This window comes from Gigantopelta aegis, chromosome 15 (genome assembly GCF_016097555.1).
Source record: "Gigantopelta aegis isolate Gae_Host chromosome 15, Gae_host_genome, whole genome shotgun sequence".
NCBI lineage: Eukaryota > Metazoa > Mollusca > Gastropoda > Neomphalida > Peltospiridae > Gigantopelta > Gigantopelta aegis.
In genome coordinates this window covers 4,857,516-4,872,382 of record NC_054713.1, presented here as the reverse complement: position 1 = coordinate 4,872,382, position 14,867 = coordinate 4,857,516, and the positions used below count along the sequence as shown (strand labels likewise).

Here is a 14,867-nt window from a genome sequence, read left to right as displayed (position 1 = left end):
CCTAAGAAGGAGAAAGAAGAAAGATGACATCATGTGATGGAAGAGGACACCCTGGATAATCTGGAAGATTCTAGCCAATCGGATGTTGAGATGTTCAGACCAGTCCATTGACATTGTGTGGGTGGGGAAGTGCCATACACCAGAGGTCAATAAACTAAGTATTCATAAAACACAAAATAACACAAGTTTTTTTTTTTTCATTTTTGTTTCTCCTTGATAATTTAGTCACAAGATGGAACTACATGTAGATTAAAAATTCATTTGGTATTGCAAATTTCTTTGTTAAAATATCACCAAATTAAATTAATTTTATTTTGTAACATGCATTAAGATAAACATCTGTTGATGTAACAAGTAAACAACATCAAATCAGTTGGTTATAGGCAAGTCTTAAAGACATTTACCGTAATTCTGTGGAATTCTTGTTTGTTTGCTATTTAATTATTGTCTCGGCATTATGAAGTAAAAAGGTGAGATATAGGTGTTACTTTTCTGATGGCAAACTAAAAGTCCTGGGTCATTGAAACTTGGTTTGTAGTTACACATGTGGGTGTTAGTCACAGTGCACCAAAAATATTTTATTTCTATTTCTATTTTGTTTTGTTTTGTGTTTCATTTTGTTTTGTTTCATTTCATTTCATTTCATTTTGTTTTGTTTTGTTTTGTTTTGTTTTATTTAAGTATAAGTATAAGTATAAATATAAATATAAATTTGATTTGATTTATTTTTCAGCAAGGTGCAGGTAACTGATGAAGTGCGGGAGTACCTGCACAAGCCGACGTTCGACAACTGGCAGTGGGACGAGTCAGAGATGCTCATCTTATTACGACAAATGTTCATAGATTTAGGATTTGTCACCAGATTTAATATAGAAGTAGGTCTCACAACAGGGATAATAAATACATCTATAGAGATTGCAACAAATGTTCATAGATTTAGGATTTGTTGCCAAATTTAATATAGAAGTAGGTCTCACAACAGGGCTAATAAATACATCTATAGAGATTGCAACACATGTTCATAGATTTAGGATTTGTCGCCAAATTTAATATAGAAGTAGGTCTCACAACAGGGCTAATAAATACATCTATAGAGATTGCGACAAATGTTTATAGATTTAGGATTTGTCGCCAAATTTAATATAGAAGTAGGTCTCACAACAGGGCTAATAAATACATCTATAGAGATTGCGACAAATGTTTATAGATTTAGGATTTGTTGCCAAATTTAATATAGAAGTATGTTTAACAACAGGGATAATACATCTATAGAGATTGTGACAAATGTTCATAGATTTAGGATTTGTCGCCAAATTTAATATAGAAGTAGGTCTCACAACAGGGCTAATAAATACAACTATAGAGATTATGACAAATGTTCATAGATTTAGGATTTGTCACCAAATTTAATATAGAAGTAGTTCTCACAACAGGGCTAATAAATACATCTATAGAGATTGTGACAAATGTTCATAGATTTAGGATTTGTCGCGAAATTTAATATAGAAGTAGGTCTCACAACAGGGCTAATAAATACATCTATAAAGATTGTGACAAATGTTCATAGATTTAGGATTTGTCGCCAAATTTATTATACAAGTAGGTCTCACAACAGGGCTAATAAATACATCTATTGAGATTGCGACATGTTATAGATTTAGGATTTGTCGCCAAATTTAATATAGAAGTAGATCTCAAAACAGGACTAAATAATTAATACATCTTTAGACATTTCCACTTAAATATAATGGTTTACGGTTGACAACAGATTTTTTTTAGCAGTTTGGCAAATAATATATATATATATATAAAAAATTCTTATTCTAGTTTAAATTAGTTAAACAAAATAGGACAAAATTAGGATTCTTTGAACTAAAAATAGCAAGATGCTCTGAATAGAAAAAAGATGTGTGTCAGCAAATACAAATTGGGTTAGCCAAAATGGCGGGCGGTAATCTATAAATGCCATGCAATCTTCAAATTAGCTTTTTCTTAAATTAGAAATAAAGTGTATTTCCCGAATTCAATTTTAATTTGAATTAGGTAATTTGGCAAACAAGAGTTTAAACCTTGGAATACGAGTCAGCTAAAAAAATATATCGATAAAGCAATTTTACAAATTGTTTTATATGCCAAGGGCAAGAACTCTGAAATTAATACCAATCTCTTCTTTTTTTTAAATGATAATTCTTTAATACCATTACTATTCTGAAATTAAGTTTTAATTTATTTATTTTTTAAATCATTAACGGCTGGAATTGCCTAAAAGCATAAAGATAATTATGGGTATTTTTGCTTTTTCTGAAATCCCCTACAGACGTGACGTGACAATAGACCTCTTTCACGTTCCCATTGCACATGTGCGCGAAGAGTACCGTCCCTTGCCGAATTGGATGGTATCGAGGTTATATACAAATTGGGGGGCATGATCGACAGTTGTTATGAGCGTCGTGAGTAGTTTCGTAGGAGCTGTGAATCTCTAGCAACTAACGTACATATTTCGTATGAGATGTTAAAATGGCTGCGAAAAACGGTCTACTAAAGTTTACATCGGAATGGTTTGAGACCAAAAGCAGTGAAACAGTAACTTAGATGAAGTCTCTGGAGCTGCCTGTCAAGGGTATTTTAACAACGCAAAATTAAAAGATTCATACAATAAAATTAACTTTAGTGTAATGTGTTTCCCCAGATATAGATGTGTATATATATATATATATATATATATATATATATAACCCCTTGCCAAACAATGAGATGATGCCGGTTACATGAACACAAACTTTTGTTGCGAAATATACGTTAACAAGTTGCATTAAGTTGTGGTATGCATGTAAAATGGCCTGGTCACAGAGCCACAACAAGAAACCGTTTGTTTTCAGTCGTACCAATGTATTTATAATAAATGATACATGGCATACTTCTCACATCCCACAAACAGGATAGCATACATGACGTCCTTTGATGGATCATTGGTTGGGACGGGAAATAATCAAATGGCCCACTGAGGATCAAACTTTTAGCAAATGGAACCTCAGACAGACATTCTTGTTACATTATCCCGGTCATTTGGGGACAAGGACTTTTATATGTAAAATCCGAAGATTTTTTTTTCATTTGAGCAGAACTCTCAATCCTGCGTGGGGGGATCGTCCCCCCTGGCTACGGGCCTGACATGGTACTTAATATGCTTCAAACGAAGTACCTTATGACTGCCCATAATAAACCCTCATGAGTTTATAATAAAGAGACCATCCTGAGTTTGTAACTATATTATCAAGCTGTTGGCTAGTCTAATCTGTTATAAACAAAACTTACATCTTTATTAGGTTAAATAATCTTGTTTCGAATTTAAATAGCTGTATATGCAATACAGTTACATTTCTGACCATTTTCTGGTCTGTAGCAACCAAGAAGTCTGGGGGGAGGGGGGGGGGGGGGGAGGGGAGGAGGACTATAGCCCCACTTTTATAAACCCGGTTTAAAATATGGTGTTTGACCCCCCACCCCACCCCCCACCAACTAGACTGTGTCCCTCCAATACAGATTGTACCCCTCTCCTCCCCCAACTCCAGATATCATTCCTACAGGCCTGATTGTAATGTTTTATATACCATAGCTCAACTTTCATATATATCATTTAATTTTATTCCAAATACCGAACAAAATTTTAAATAACTTGGTGAAAAGAAATCCCGACAAGAATCCTGAATGTATTTATCTGTATAATGCTTTATAAATATTTAAATTATGTTAAATACAATAAATATCTGCATACATACACACGCACACACATTAATATTATTTCAGCGCTTATCCGATATTTATTGCGTACGAATCCGAACCGATGGTTTGTCGGGCGTTAACAACACAAAATATTTTTTATTTCGTGACAAGCAATAATTCACAAATGTCTCCAATAAGTCTTGTTGGATGTTGACAGAATTTTCGGGTTCCCTACTGATAGAATAATTAATCATGGAGATATTCACATTCCTATTGCGTGGGCTCCCATTGTCTATGCCCCCCAACTTGTCCACAGGTCTATTTTTGCGAGATCTCACTTGAGTTTGCGTTTTGCATCCTCAAGTTACCCCGCAACGGGCATATGCGCAGTGGAATGTGAAAGAGGTGTATTCCAGACACTAGATGTCACAATGTTTCAAAATCTGAATTCCTTTCCTTGCCTCAGTCTAGTATAGCAAATTGTCTATTCAAACTGAGGTGACCATTTTTAACAATTATTCTCTGCAAATGAATTGTACAGACTGGATTATTTTTTTAACACAAGCTGTCAGCAAAATCACTACATGGATTGAGTGCATTGTAGTCGAGCTTCATGCAAATTTGGCTTGACTTGAGGATTTTTACATGCTCATATACCACAAAGGTTTCGAGCACAAATTTGAGGGCAGGATTTTGCTCAATTGACCGGTCTCCGTGGTGTCGTGGTTAAGCTATCGGACATAAGGCTGGATGGTGCTGGGTTCGCAACCCGGTACCAGCTCCCACCCAGAGCGAGTTTTAACAACTCAGTGGGTAAGGTGTAAGACCACTGCACCCTCTTTTTCTCTCACTAACCACTAACACTGTCCTGGACAGACAGCCCAGATAGCTGAGGTTTGTGCCCTGGACAGCGTGCTTGAATCTTAGTTAGATATAATTAGTAATAAATTAAATATAATTACGTCACAAAAACAAATACTTGCAATAAAGACAACAACACTATTTGTCAATAATTAAATGCGGTTTCGTTACTTTTTCACTTCGCCACTGAATAAAACGTAAAGTGGCAAGTAACACGAGTTCTATATTTGTTATAAAGTTTTATCAATGTATTTTATACCTGATACAAGTACTGGTATTCTTCCAATATTAAACCATAAATATTTTATAGACATTGACTAACATGTGCTTTTCAAAAATTGCATACGGCAATGGTGTAACGGATGTGTATGGCGCTACCAGTCTTCCGGTGCGGTCTCTAGTCATAAGGAATTTGACATTGAGTCAGCGGAGAGGGTGGGTGTGTGAGGGGTGTCCCCCCTTTTGCAGTTGGTGCTGCAGGGGTGTTCCCGTTTGAAAAAATTTCAAAGATATCTACTTTCAGAGAATATTTTTAGAATATTAAACAGAAAGAACACTCAAATATGTACCAGCATGTACTGTTCACATGACACCTAGCACACCTAGAATTTTCCAGAAGTCAGTCGCAATTCCTTATAAATTGCCAACTTGTATTATACTTACAGTTAGTGAATGTAATGTCCACTAAACTTCCACAATTAGCAATAGTGGGAATTTTTATTTGTTTTAAGGAAAATTAAGATTTAAAAAAAACTACAACCTAAAACAAAAACCAACAAACAAAGTTGCCAAAATATTGGGGCAGTGACTGTTTCACCTGCATCTCCAGTTCTGGCACCCTGTTTTAAAATCTGCAGCGTCCACTAGCGACTGGGACGTACGTGAATGCAATATGGCACTGTTCCATTCATTATCACTGTGTCAGACCCTTGACCTCGGGGCCGTGAAATCTGTGTCTATTTCCTCACCTTTTTTTTGGTGAGAATACTTAATAGAAATCATAATTAAAACAAAATAACAACTATTATGTTTGAATGGTGTAATATTATTCATTATTCTTTTTTTTTAATAACTGATTTCTAATTCTGAAATATGTGGCATTGCTGCATGCATGTATCTTTAATTTATTGACCTTTGACATTTTAATATTTGTTTTTTTAGCTTCCTGTCCTTCATAATTGGTTGTACGAGGTGTTTACAAATTACAATCTAGTGCCTTTCCATAACTTCAAACACTGCTTCATGGTTGCTCAAATGGTAAGTATACATGTCGAGTGTTCTTTAACCTTTAAGCTATTGGATTAATTTTTGACAAAAATTACGTTGAGTGGGTCCAAGTTTATAACTTTTATTCACATAAATTCACTTAAATGTTTTATAAATACATGAAATAAAGTTCATATTTGAATCGGTAAGTATTATTTTTGTGTTTTTTTAATTTTTAAAGTTAATATGATTAAAATTGGGCAAAAAATTAAAGTCGCATTTACTTAAGGGCATTTGTGGCCAGCTGTCCAGTATTAGTCCATTATTCCCGATTAACAGTGGTGTTCTGACCAGAATAAAAGAAAAAATCGAACTACGTGCATGATTCATATACCAATATTATTTGGTGATTTTCGTTGTTGGTAAAATGATCAAATTTATTGTCACAATCGGCTATCGATCCCTGAAAATGACCGCGACATGCCACCATCGTTGTCAAGGAAAAATACTTGCTAAAAACTAAACAAAAGCGACCATCTTGTTAAGAAATCCTTTTTCTTTTATTATATTTGTGTTTCCGGTGGGTGCCATGTGCAAACTGGCGTGAAATATGACTTGGGGAATGTATACAGTATGTCGACTGGCGTGAAATATGACTTGGGGAATGTATACAGTATGTCGACTGGCGAGAGAGACATTGTTAAACTAAGCTTCCTTTCCTCTCTTTCAGATGTATGGTCTGACGTGGCTCATCGATCTTCCATCCATCCTCGACGACATCGACATCCTGACACTCATCACCTCGGCCATCTGCCACGATCTCGACCACCCCGGCTACAACAACGCATATCAGGTAGACTTGTAGACAAACAACGGCACTGTTATTTAACATAAATAGCCAGGAAATGTTTTGTGATAACAACGCATATCAGGTAGACTTGTAGACAAACAACGGCACTGTTATTTAACGTAAATAGCCAGGAAATGTTTTGTGATAACAACGCATATCAGGTTTACTTTTAGATAAATAACAGCACTGTTATTTAACGTAAACAACCAGAAAATGTTTTGTGACAACGCTTATCAGGTAGACTTTTAGATAAACAACAGCACTGTTATTTAATGTAAACAACCAGAAAATGTTTTGTGACAATGCATATCAGGTAGACTTTTAGATAAACAACAGCACTGTTATTTAACGTAAACAACCAGAAAATGTTTTGTGACAATGCATATCAGGTAGACTTTTAGATAAACAACAGCACTGTTATTTAACATAAACAACCAGAAAATGTTTTGTGACAACACATATCAGGTAGACTTGTAGACAAACAACAGCACTGTTATTTAACGTAAACAACCAGAAAATGTTTTGTGATAACAACACTTATTATGTAACATTTAGTGAAATATAAAATATCAGTGAAATAAAAGTGTTATCAGTCACTTGGTGATGATAATACATTTTAGAGTGCAAATTTCACTATTTCACTCTAAAATATGTTATCGTCTCTGTAGAAAGTGTTATCTTCACTGTAATAAAGCTGGAACTATTTTGCTCCTGGCATTTTAAAAATAAAGGTAAATTGCCAAAAGTTACATAATAAATAGAAAATTTCTTGTTTTTTTGTCAAATATGATATATACAATGTATCTCATCTGGTGAAGTTTACAATCATATTACACTTATCGCGCAAGCACGACTCATGAGCTATGATTGCAAACTTCACTTGATGAGATATAAATCATATTACACTCATCGCGCAAGCACGACTCATGAGCTATGATTGCAAACTTCACTTGATGAGATATAAATCATATTACACTCATCGCGCAAGCACGACTCATGAGCTATGATTGCAAACTTCACTTGATGAGATATAAATCATATTACACTCATCGCGCAAGCACGACTCATGAGCTATGATTGCAAACTTCACTTGATGAGATATAAATCATATTACACTCATCGCGCAAGCACGACTCATGAGCTATGATTGCAAACTTCACTTGATGAGATATAAATCATATTACACTCATCGCGCAAGCACGACTCATGAGCTATGATTGCAAACTTCACTCGATGAGATATAAATCATATTACACTCATCGCGCAAGCACGACTCATGAGCTATGATTGCAAACTTCACTCGATGAGATATAAATCATATTACACTCATCGCGCAAGCACGACTCATGAGCTATGATTGCAAACTTCACTCGATGAGATATAAATCATATTACACTCATCGCGCAAGCACGACTCATGAGCTATGATTGCAAACTTCACTCGATGAGATATAAATCATATTACACTCATCGCGCAAGCACGACTCATGAGCTATGATTGCAAACTTCACTCGATGAGATATAAATCATATTACACTCATCGCGCAAGCACGACTCATGAGCTATGATTGCAAACTTCACTCGATGAGATATAAATCATATTACACTCATCGCGCAAGCACGACTCATGAGCTATGATTGCAAACTTCACTCGATGAGATATAAATCATATTACACTCATCGCGCAAGCACGACTCATGAGCTATGATTGCAAACTTCACTCGATGAGATATAAATCATATTACACTCATCGCGCAAGCACGACTCATGAGCTATGATTGCAAACTTCACTCGATGAGATATAAATCATATTTGACAAAAAAGATGAAATATCTTCTATATATCAGGTAGAAAGACGAGCAACAGCACTGTAATTTAACATAAACAACCAGAACACTTTTTGTGATGACAACGCGTATCGGGTAGAATGACAAACAACAACACTGTAATTTAACATAAACAACCAGAACACTTTTTGTGATGACAACGCGTATCGGGTAGAATGATAAACAACAACACTGTAATTTAACATAAACAACCAGAACACTTTTTGTGATGACAACGCGTATCGGGTAGAATGACGTACAACAGCACTGTAATTTAACATAAACAACCAGAACACTTTTTGTGTTAACAACGCGTATCGGGTAGAATGACAAACAACAACACTGTAATTTAACATAAACAACCAGAACACGTTTTGTGATGACAACGCGTATCGGGTAGAATGACAAACAACAACACTGTAATTTAACATAAACAACCAGAACACTTTTTGTGATGACAATGCATATCGGGTAGAATGACAAACAACAACACTGTAATTTAACATAAACAACCAGAACACTTTTTGTGATAACAATGCATATCGGGTAGAATGACAAACAACAACACTGTAATTTAACATAAACAACCAGAACACTTTTTGTGATGACAACGCGTATCGGGTAGAATGACAAACAACAACACTGTAATTTAACATAAACAACCAGAACACTTTTTGTGATGACAATGCATATCGGGTAGAATGACAAACAACAACACTGTAATTTAACTTAGTATCCACATGGTTCGACATAACCAAGTTCATAATAATGATACAAAGCACACAGATAATAACAAGTGTAATAATGTAAATTTGGGAAGCGAAGTCATAACATGACGTTGCCTCTCCAGTCCAAACTTTGACTGTATGTGAAATATGAGGTCATTTCATCGTCTCCTTGTTGTTGAAATATATTGAGACGGTCCTTGTTCATAAAAGAAACCCAACAATAATATGAATAATGAAGAAATTATTACACTCGTGTGAGTCAAAATTATTTTACAAAACTCGCGCAGGGCTCGAACGTAAATATTTGTCACCCACAACAATTTCTATTTCTCGTTCCAGCCAGTGCACCACGACTGGTATATCAAAGGCTGTGGTATGTGTTATTCTGTCTGTGAAATGGTGCATATATAAGAACCCTTGCTGCTAATCGAAAAGAGTAGCCCATGAAGTGGCGACAGCGGATTTCCTCTCTCAATATCTGTGTGGTCCTTAACCATATGTCCAACGCCATATAACCGTGAATAAAATGTGTTGAGTGTGTCATTACATAAAGCATTTCCTTCCCACAGCAATTTTAAAACAAACTTGCTGTGGATGAAACGGCCCACTTCAAGATATTGAGATAACATTTTGTGTTTCGGCTTAACGTGGGCCCAGAGAGGATACGTATTGTTATTATTTTATTTATTTATTTTTCAGATCAATGCGCGCACAGAGCTGGCTCTGCGGTATAACGACATATCACCTCTTGAGAACCACCACTGCTCCGTGGCGTTTGAGATTCTCGAGAAGCAGCACTGTAATATCTTCCGCAACTTGAAACGAGATGAGTTTCGCAGGGTCCGGGAGGGCATGATCAGGTCGAACAAATAACACAAATATTTATACTGTGTTAGGATATAGTGGAATTAATCCATGGTCTCCAGGGATGATCAGGTCGAACAAATAACACAAATATTTATACTGTGTTAGGATATAGTGGAATTAATCCATGGTCTGGAATTAATCCATGGTCTCCAGGGATGATCAGGTCGAACAAATAACACAAATATTTATACTGTGTTAGGATATAGTGGAATTAATCCATGGTCTCCAGGGATGATCAGGTCGAACAAATAACACAAATATTTATACTGTGTTAGGATATAGTGGAATTAATCCATGGTTTCCAGGGATGATCAGGTCAAACAAATAACAAAAATACTTATACTGTGTTAGGATATAGTGGAATTAATCCATGGTTTCCAGGGATGATCAGGTCGAAATAATTACAAAAATACTTATACTGTGTTAGGATATAGTGGAATTAATCCATGGTTTCCAGGCATGATCAGGTTGAACAAATAACACAAATATCTATACTGTGTTAGGATATAGTGGAATTAATCCATGGTTTCCAGGGATGATCAGGTAAACAAATAACACAAATATTTATACTGTGTTAGGATATAGTGGAATTAATCCATGGTTTCCAGGGATGATCAGGTCGAACAAATAACACAAATATTTATACTGTGTTAGGACTTAGTGGAATTAATCCATGGTTTCCAGGCATGATCAGGTCGAACAAATAACACAAATACTTATACTGTGTTAGGATATAGTGGAATTAATCCATGGTTTCCAGGGATGATCAGGATGAACAAATAACAAATATTTGTACTGTGTTAGGATATAGTGGAATTAATCCATGGTTTCCAGGGATGATCAGGATGAACAAATAACACAAATATTTGTACTGTGTTAGGACATAGTGAAATAAATCTTTGGTTTTCAGGCATGATCAGGTCGAACAAATAACACAAATATTTATACTGTGTTAGGACGAAGTGAAATTAATCCTAGGTTTTCAGGCATGATCAGGTCAAAGAAATATCACAAATACTTATACTGTGTTAGGACTAAATGAAATAAAACCTAGGTTTTTTTCAACCCCACCTTCTCCATGGAAAAATTCCCATCCTGTGTATCGGGTGGATGGGGTGTTTAATTGGCTAATAAATAAAATAATAACATTTGTGCTGAATGTATAAAGATCAAATAAAAAATAACTTTTCACTCTACATCCCCACATCCCAATATTGAAAACGGATGAAAATTTAGCATTTGTGTTGTTAAAGCTTTCAACCAATTGTTTTCAGAACAATATTAAAATGTTTAGGAAAAGGAAGGCTTTCAACCAATTGTTTTCAGTACAATATTAAAATGTTTAGGAAAAGGAAGGCTTTCAACCAATTGTTTTCAGTACAATATTAAAATGTTTAGGAAAAGGAAGGCTTTTTTCAGTACAGTATTAAAATGTTTAGGAAAAGGAAGGCTTTCAACCAATTGTTTTCAGTACAATATTAAAATGTTTAGGAAAAGGAAGGCTTTCAAACAGTTGTTTTCAGAACAATATTAAAATGTTTAGGAAAAGGAAGGCTTTCAACCAATTGTTTTCAGTACAATATTAAAATGTTTAGGAAAAGGAAGGCTTTCAACCAGTTGTTTTCAGTACAATATTAAAATGTTTAGGAAAAGGAAGGCTTTCAACCAGTTGTTTTCAGTACAATATTAAAATGTTTAGGAAAAGGAAGGCTTTCAACCAGTTGTTTTCAGAACAATATTAAAATGTTTAGGAAAAGGAAGGCTTTCAACCAATTGTTTTCAGAACAATATTAAAATGTTTAGGAAAAGGAAGGCTTTGAACCAGTTGTTTTCAGTACAGTATTAAAATGTTTAGGAAAAGGAAGGCTTTCAACCAGTTGTTTTCAGAACAGTATTAAAATGTTTAGGAAAAGGAAGGCTTTCAACCAGTTGTTTTCAGAACAGTATTAAAATGTTTAGGAAAAGGAAGGCTTTCAACCAGTTGTTTCCAGAACAATATTAAAATGTTTAGGAAAAGGAAGGCTTTCAAACAGTTGTTTCCAGTACAATATTAAAATGTTTAGGAAAAGGAAGGCTTTCAAACAGTTGTTTCGTATTAAAATGTTTAGGAAAAGGAAGGCTTTGAACCAGTTGTTTTCAGTACAGTATTAAAATGTTTAGGAAAAGGAAGGCTTTGAACCAGTTGTTTTCAGTACAATATTAAAATGTTTAGGAAAAGGAAGGCTTTGAACCAGTTGTTTTCAGTACAATATTAAAATGTTTAGAAAAAGGAAGGCTTTGAACCAATTGTTTTCAGTACAATATTAAAATGTTTAGGAAAAGGAAGGCTTTGAACCAATTGTTTTCAGAACAATATTAAAATGTTTAGGAAAAGGAAGGCTTTGAACCAATTGTTTTCAGTACCATATTAAAATGTTTAGGAAAAGGAAGGCTTTGAACCAATTGTTTTCAGTACCATATTAAAATGTTTAGGAAAAGGAAGGCTTTGAACCAATTGTTTTCAGTACCATATTAAAATGTTTAGGAAAAGGAAGGCTTTGAACCAGTTGTTTTCAGAACCATATTAAAATGTTTAGGAAACGGAAGGCTTTCAACCAGTTGTTTTCAGAACCATATTAAAATGTTTAGGAAACGGAAGGCTTTCAACCAGTTGTTTTCAGAACCATATTAAAATGTTTAGGAAAAGGAAGGCTTTCAACCAGTTGTTTTCAGTACAATATTAAAATGTTTAGGAAAAGGAAGGCTTTCAACCAGTTGTTTTCAGTACAATATTAAAATGTTTAGGAAAAGGAAGGCTTTCAACCAGTTGTTTTCAGTACAGTATTAAAATGTTTAGGAAAAGGAAGGCTTTCAACCAGTTGTTTTCAGTACAGTATTAAAATGTTTAGGAAAAGGAAGGCTTTCAACCAGTTGTTTTCATTACAGTATTAAAATGTTTAGGAAAAGGAAGGCTTTCAACCAGTTGTTTTCAGTACAATATTAAAATGTTTAGGAAAAGGAAGGCTTTCAACCAGTTGTTTTCAGTACAATATTAAAATATTTAGGAAAAGGAAGGCTTTCAACCAGTTGTTTTCAGAACAATATTAAAATGTTTAGGAAAAGGAAGGCTTTCAACCAGTTGTTTTCAGTACAATATTAAAATGTTTAGGAAAAGGAAGGCTTTGAACCAGTTGTTTTCAGTACAATATTAAAATGTTTAGGAAAAGGAAGGCTTTCAAACAGTTGTTTCGTATTAAAATGTTTAGGAAAAGGAAGGCTTTGAACCAGTTGTTTTCAGTACAGTATTAAAATGTTTAGGAAAAGGAAGGCTTTGAACCAGTTGTTTTCAGTACAATATTAAAATGTTTAGGAAAAGGAAGGCTTTGAACCAGTTGTTTTCAGTACAATATTAAAATGTTTAGAAAAAGGAAGGCTTTGAACCAATTGTTTTCAGTACAATATTAAAATGTTTAGGAAAAGGAAGGCTTTGAACCAATTGTTTTCAGAACAATATTAAAATGTTTAGGAAAAGGAAGGCTTTGAACCAATTGTTTTCAGTACCATATTAAAATGTTTAGGAAAAGGAAGGCTTTGAACCAATTGTTTTCAGTACCATATTAAAATGTTTAGGAAAAGGAAGGCTTTGAACCAATTGTTTTCAGTACCATATTAAAATGTTTAGGAAAAGGAAGGCTTTGAACCAGTTGTTTTCAGAACCATATTAAAATGTTTAGGAAACGGAAGGCTTTCAACCAGTTGTTTTCAGAACCATATTAAAATGTTTAGGAAACGGAAGGCTTTCAACCAGTTGTTTTCAGAACCATATTAAAATGTTTAGGAAAAGGAAGGCTTTCAACCAGTTGTTTTCAGTACAATATTAAAATGTTTAGGAAAAGGAAGGCTTTCAACCAGTTGTTTTCAGTACAGTATTAAAATGTTTAGGAAAAGGAAGGCTTTCAACCAGTTGTTTTCAGTACAGTATTAAAATGTTTAGGAAAAGGAAGGCTTTCAACCAGTTGTTTTCATTACAGTATTAAAATGTTTAGGAAAAGGAAGGCTTTCAACCAGTTGTTTTCAGTACAATATTAAAATGTTTAGGAAAAGGAAGGCTTTCAACCAGTTGTTTTCAGTACAATATTAAAATATTTAGGAAAAGGAAGGCTTTCAACCAGTTGTTTTCAGAACAATATTAAAATGTTTAGGAAAAGGAAGGCTTTCAACCAGTTGTTTTCAGTACAATATTAAAATGTTTAGGAAAAGGAAGGCTTTGAACCAGTTGTTTTCAGTACAATATTAAAATGTTTAGGAAAAGGAAGGCTTTGAACCAATTGTTTTCAGAACAGTATTAAAATGTTTAGGAAAAGGAAGGCTTTGAACCAGTTGTTTTCAGTACAGTATTAAAATGTTTAGGAAAAGGAAGGCTTTGAACCAGTTGTTTTCAGTACAATATTAAAATGTTTAGGAAAAGGAAGGCTTTCAACCAGTTGTTTTCAGTACAATATTAAAATGTTTAGGAAAAGGAAGGCTTTCAACCAGTTGTTTTCAGTACAGTATTAAAATGTTTAGGAAAAGGAAGGCTTTCAACCAGTTGTTTTCAGTACAGTATTAAAATGTTTAGGAAAAGGAAGGCTTTCAACCAGTTGTTTTCATTACAGTATTAAAATGTTTAGGAAAAGGAAGGCTTTCAACCAGTTGTTTTCAGTACAATATTAAAATGTTTAGGAAAAGGAAGGCTTTCAACCAGTTGTTTTCAGAACAATATTAAAATGTTTAGGAAAAGGAAGGCTTTCAACCAATTGTTTTCAGAACAATATTAAAATGTTTAGGA

The 14,867-nt window shown here is 34.3% G+C and overlaps 1 protein-coding gene across 1 annotated transcript in view; it reads left to right on the top strand.

The window, feature by feature from the left end:
* The window catches only part of LOC121390670 (high affinity cGMP-specific 3',5'-cyclic phosphodiesterase 9A-like), a 110,984-nt gene that overhangs the window by 77,705 nt on the left and 18,412 nt on the right, over positions 1-14,867 (top strand). Inside the window, exons 6-9 of the mRNA XM_041522544.1 lie at positions 734-875; positions 5,746-5,841; positions 6,521-6,643; positions 9,893-10,053. Coding sequence (XP_041378478.1) covers positions 734-875; positions 5,746-5,841; positions 6,521-6,643; positions 9,893-10,053 — 522 coding nt within the window. The remainder of the gene's footprint in view (positions 1-733; positions 876-5,745; positions 5,842-6,520; positions 6,644-9,892; positions 10,054-14,867) is intronic.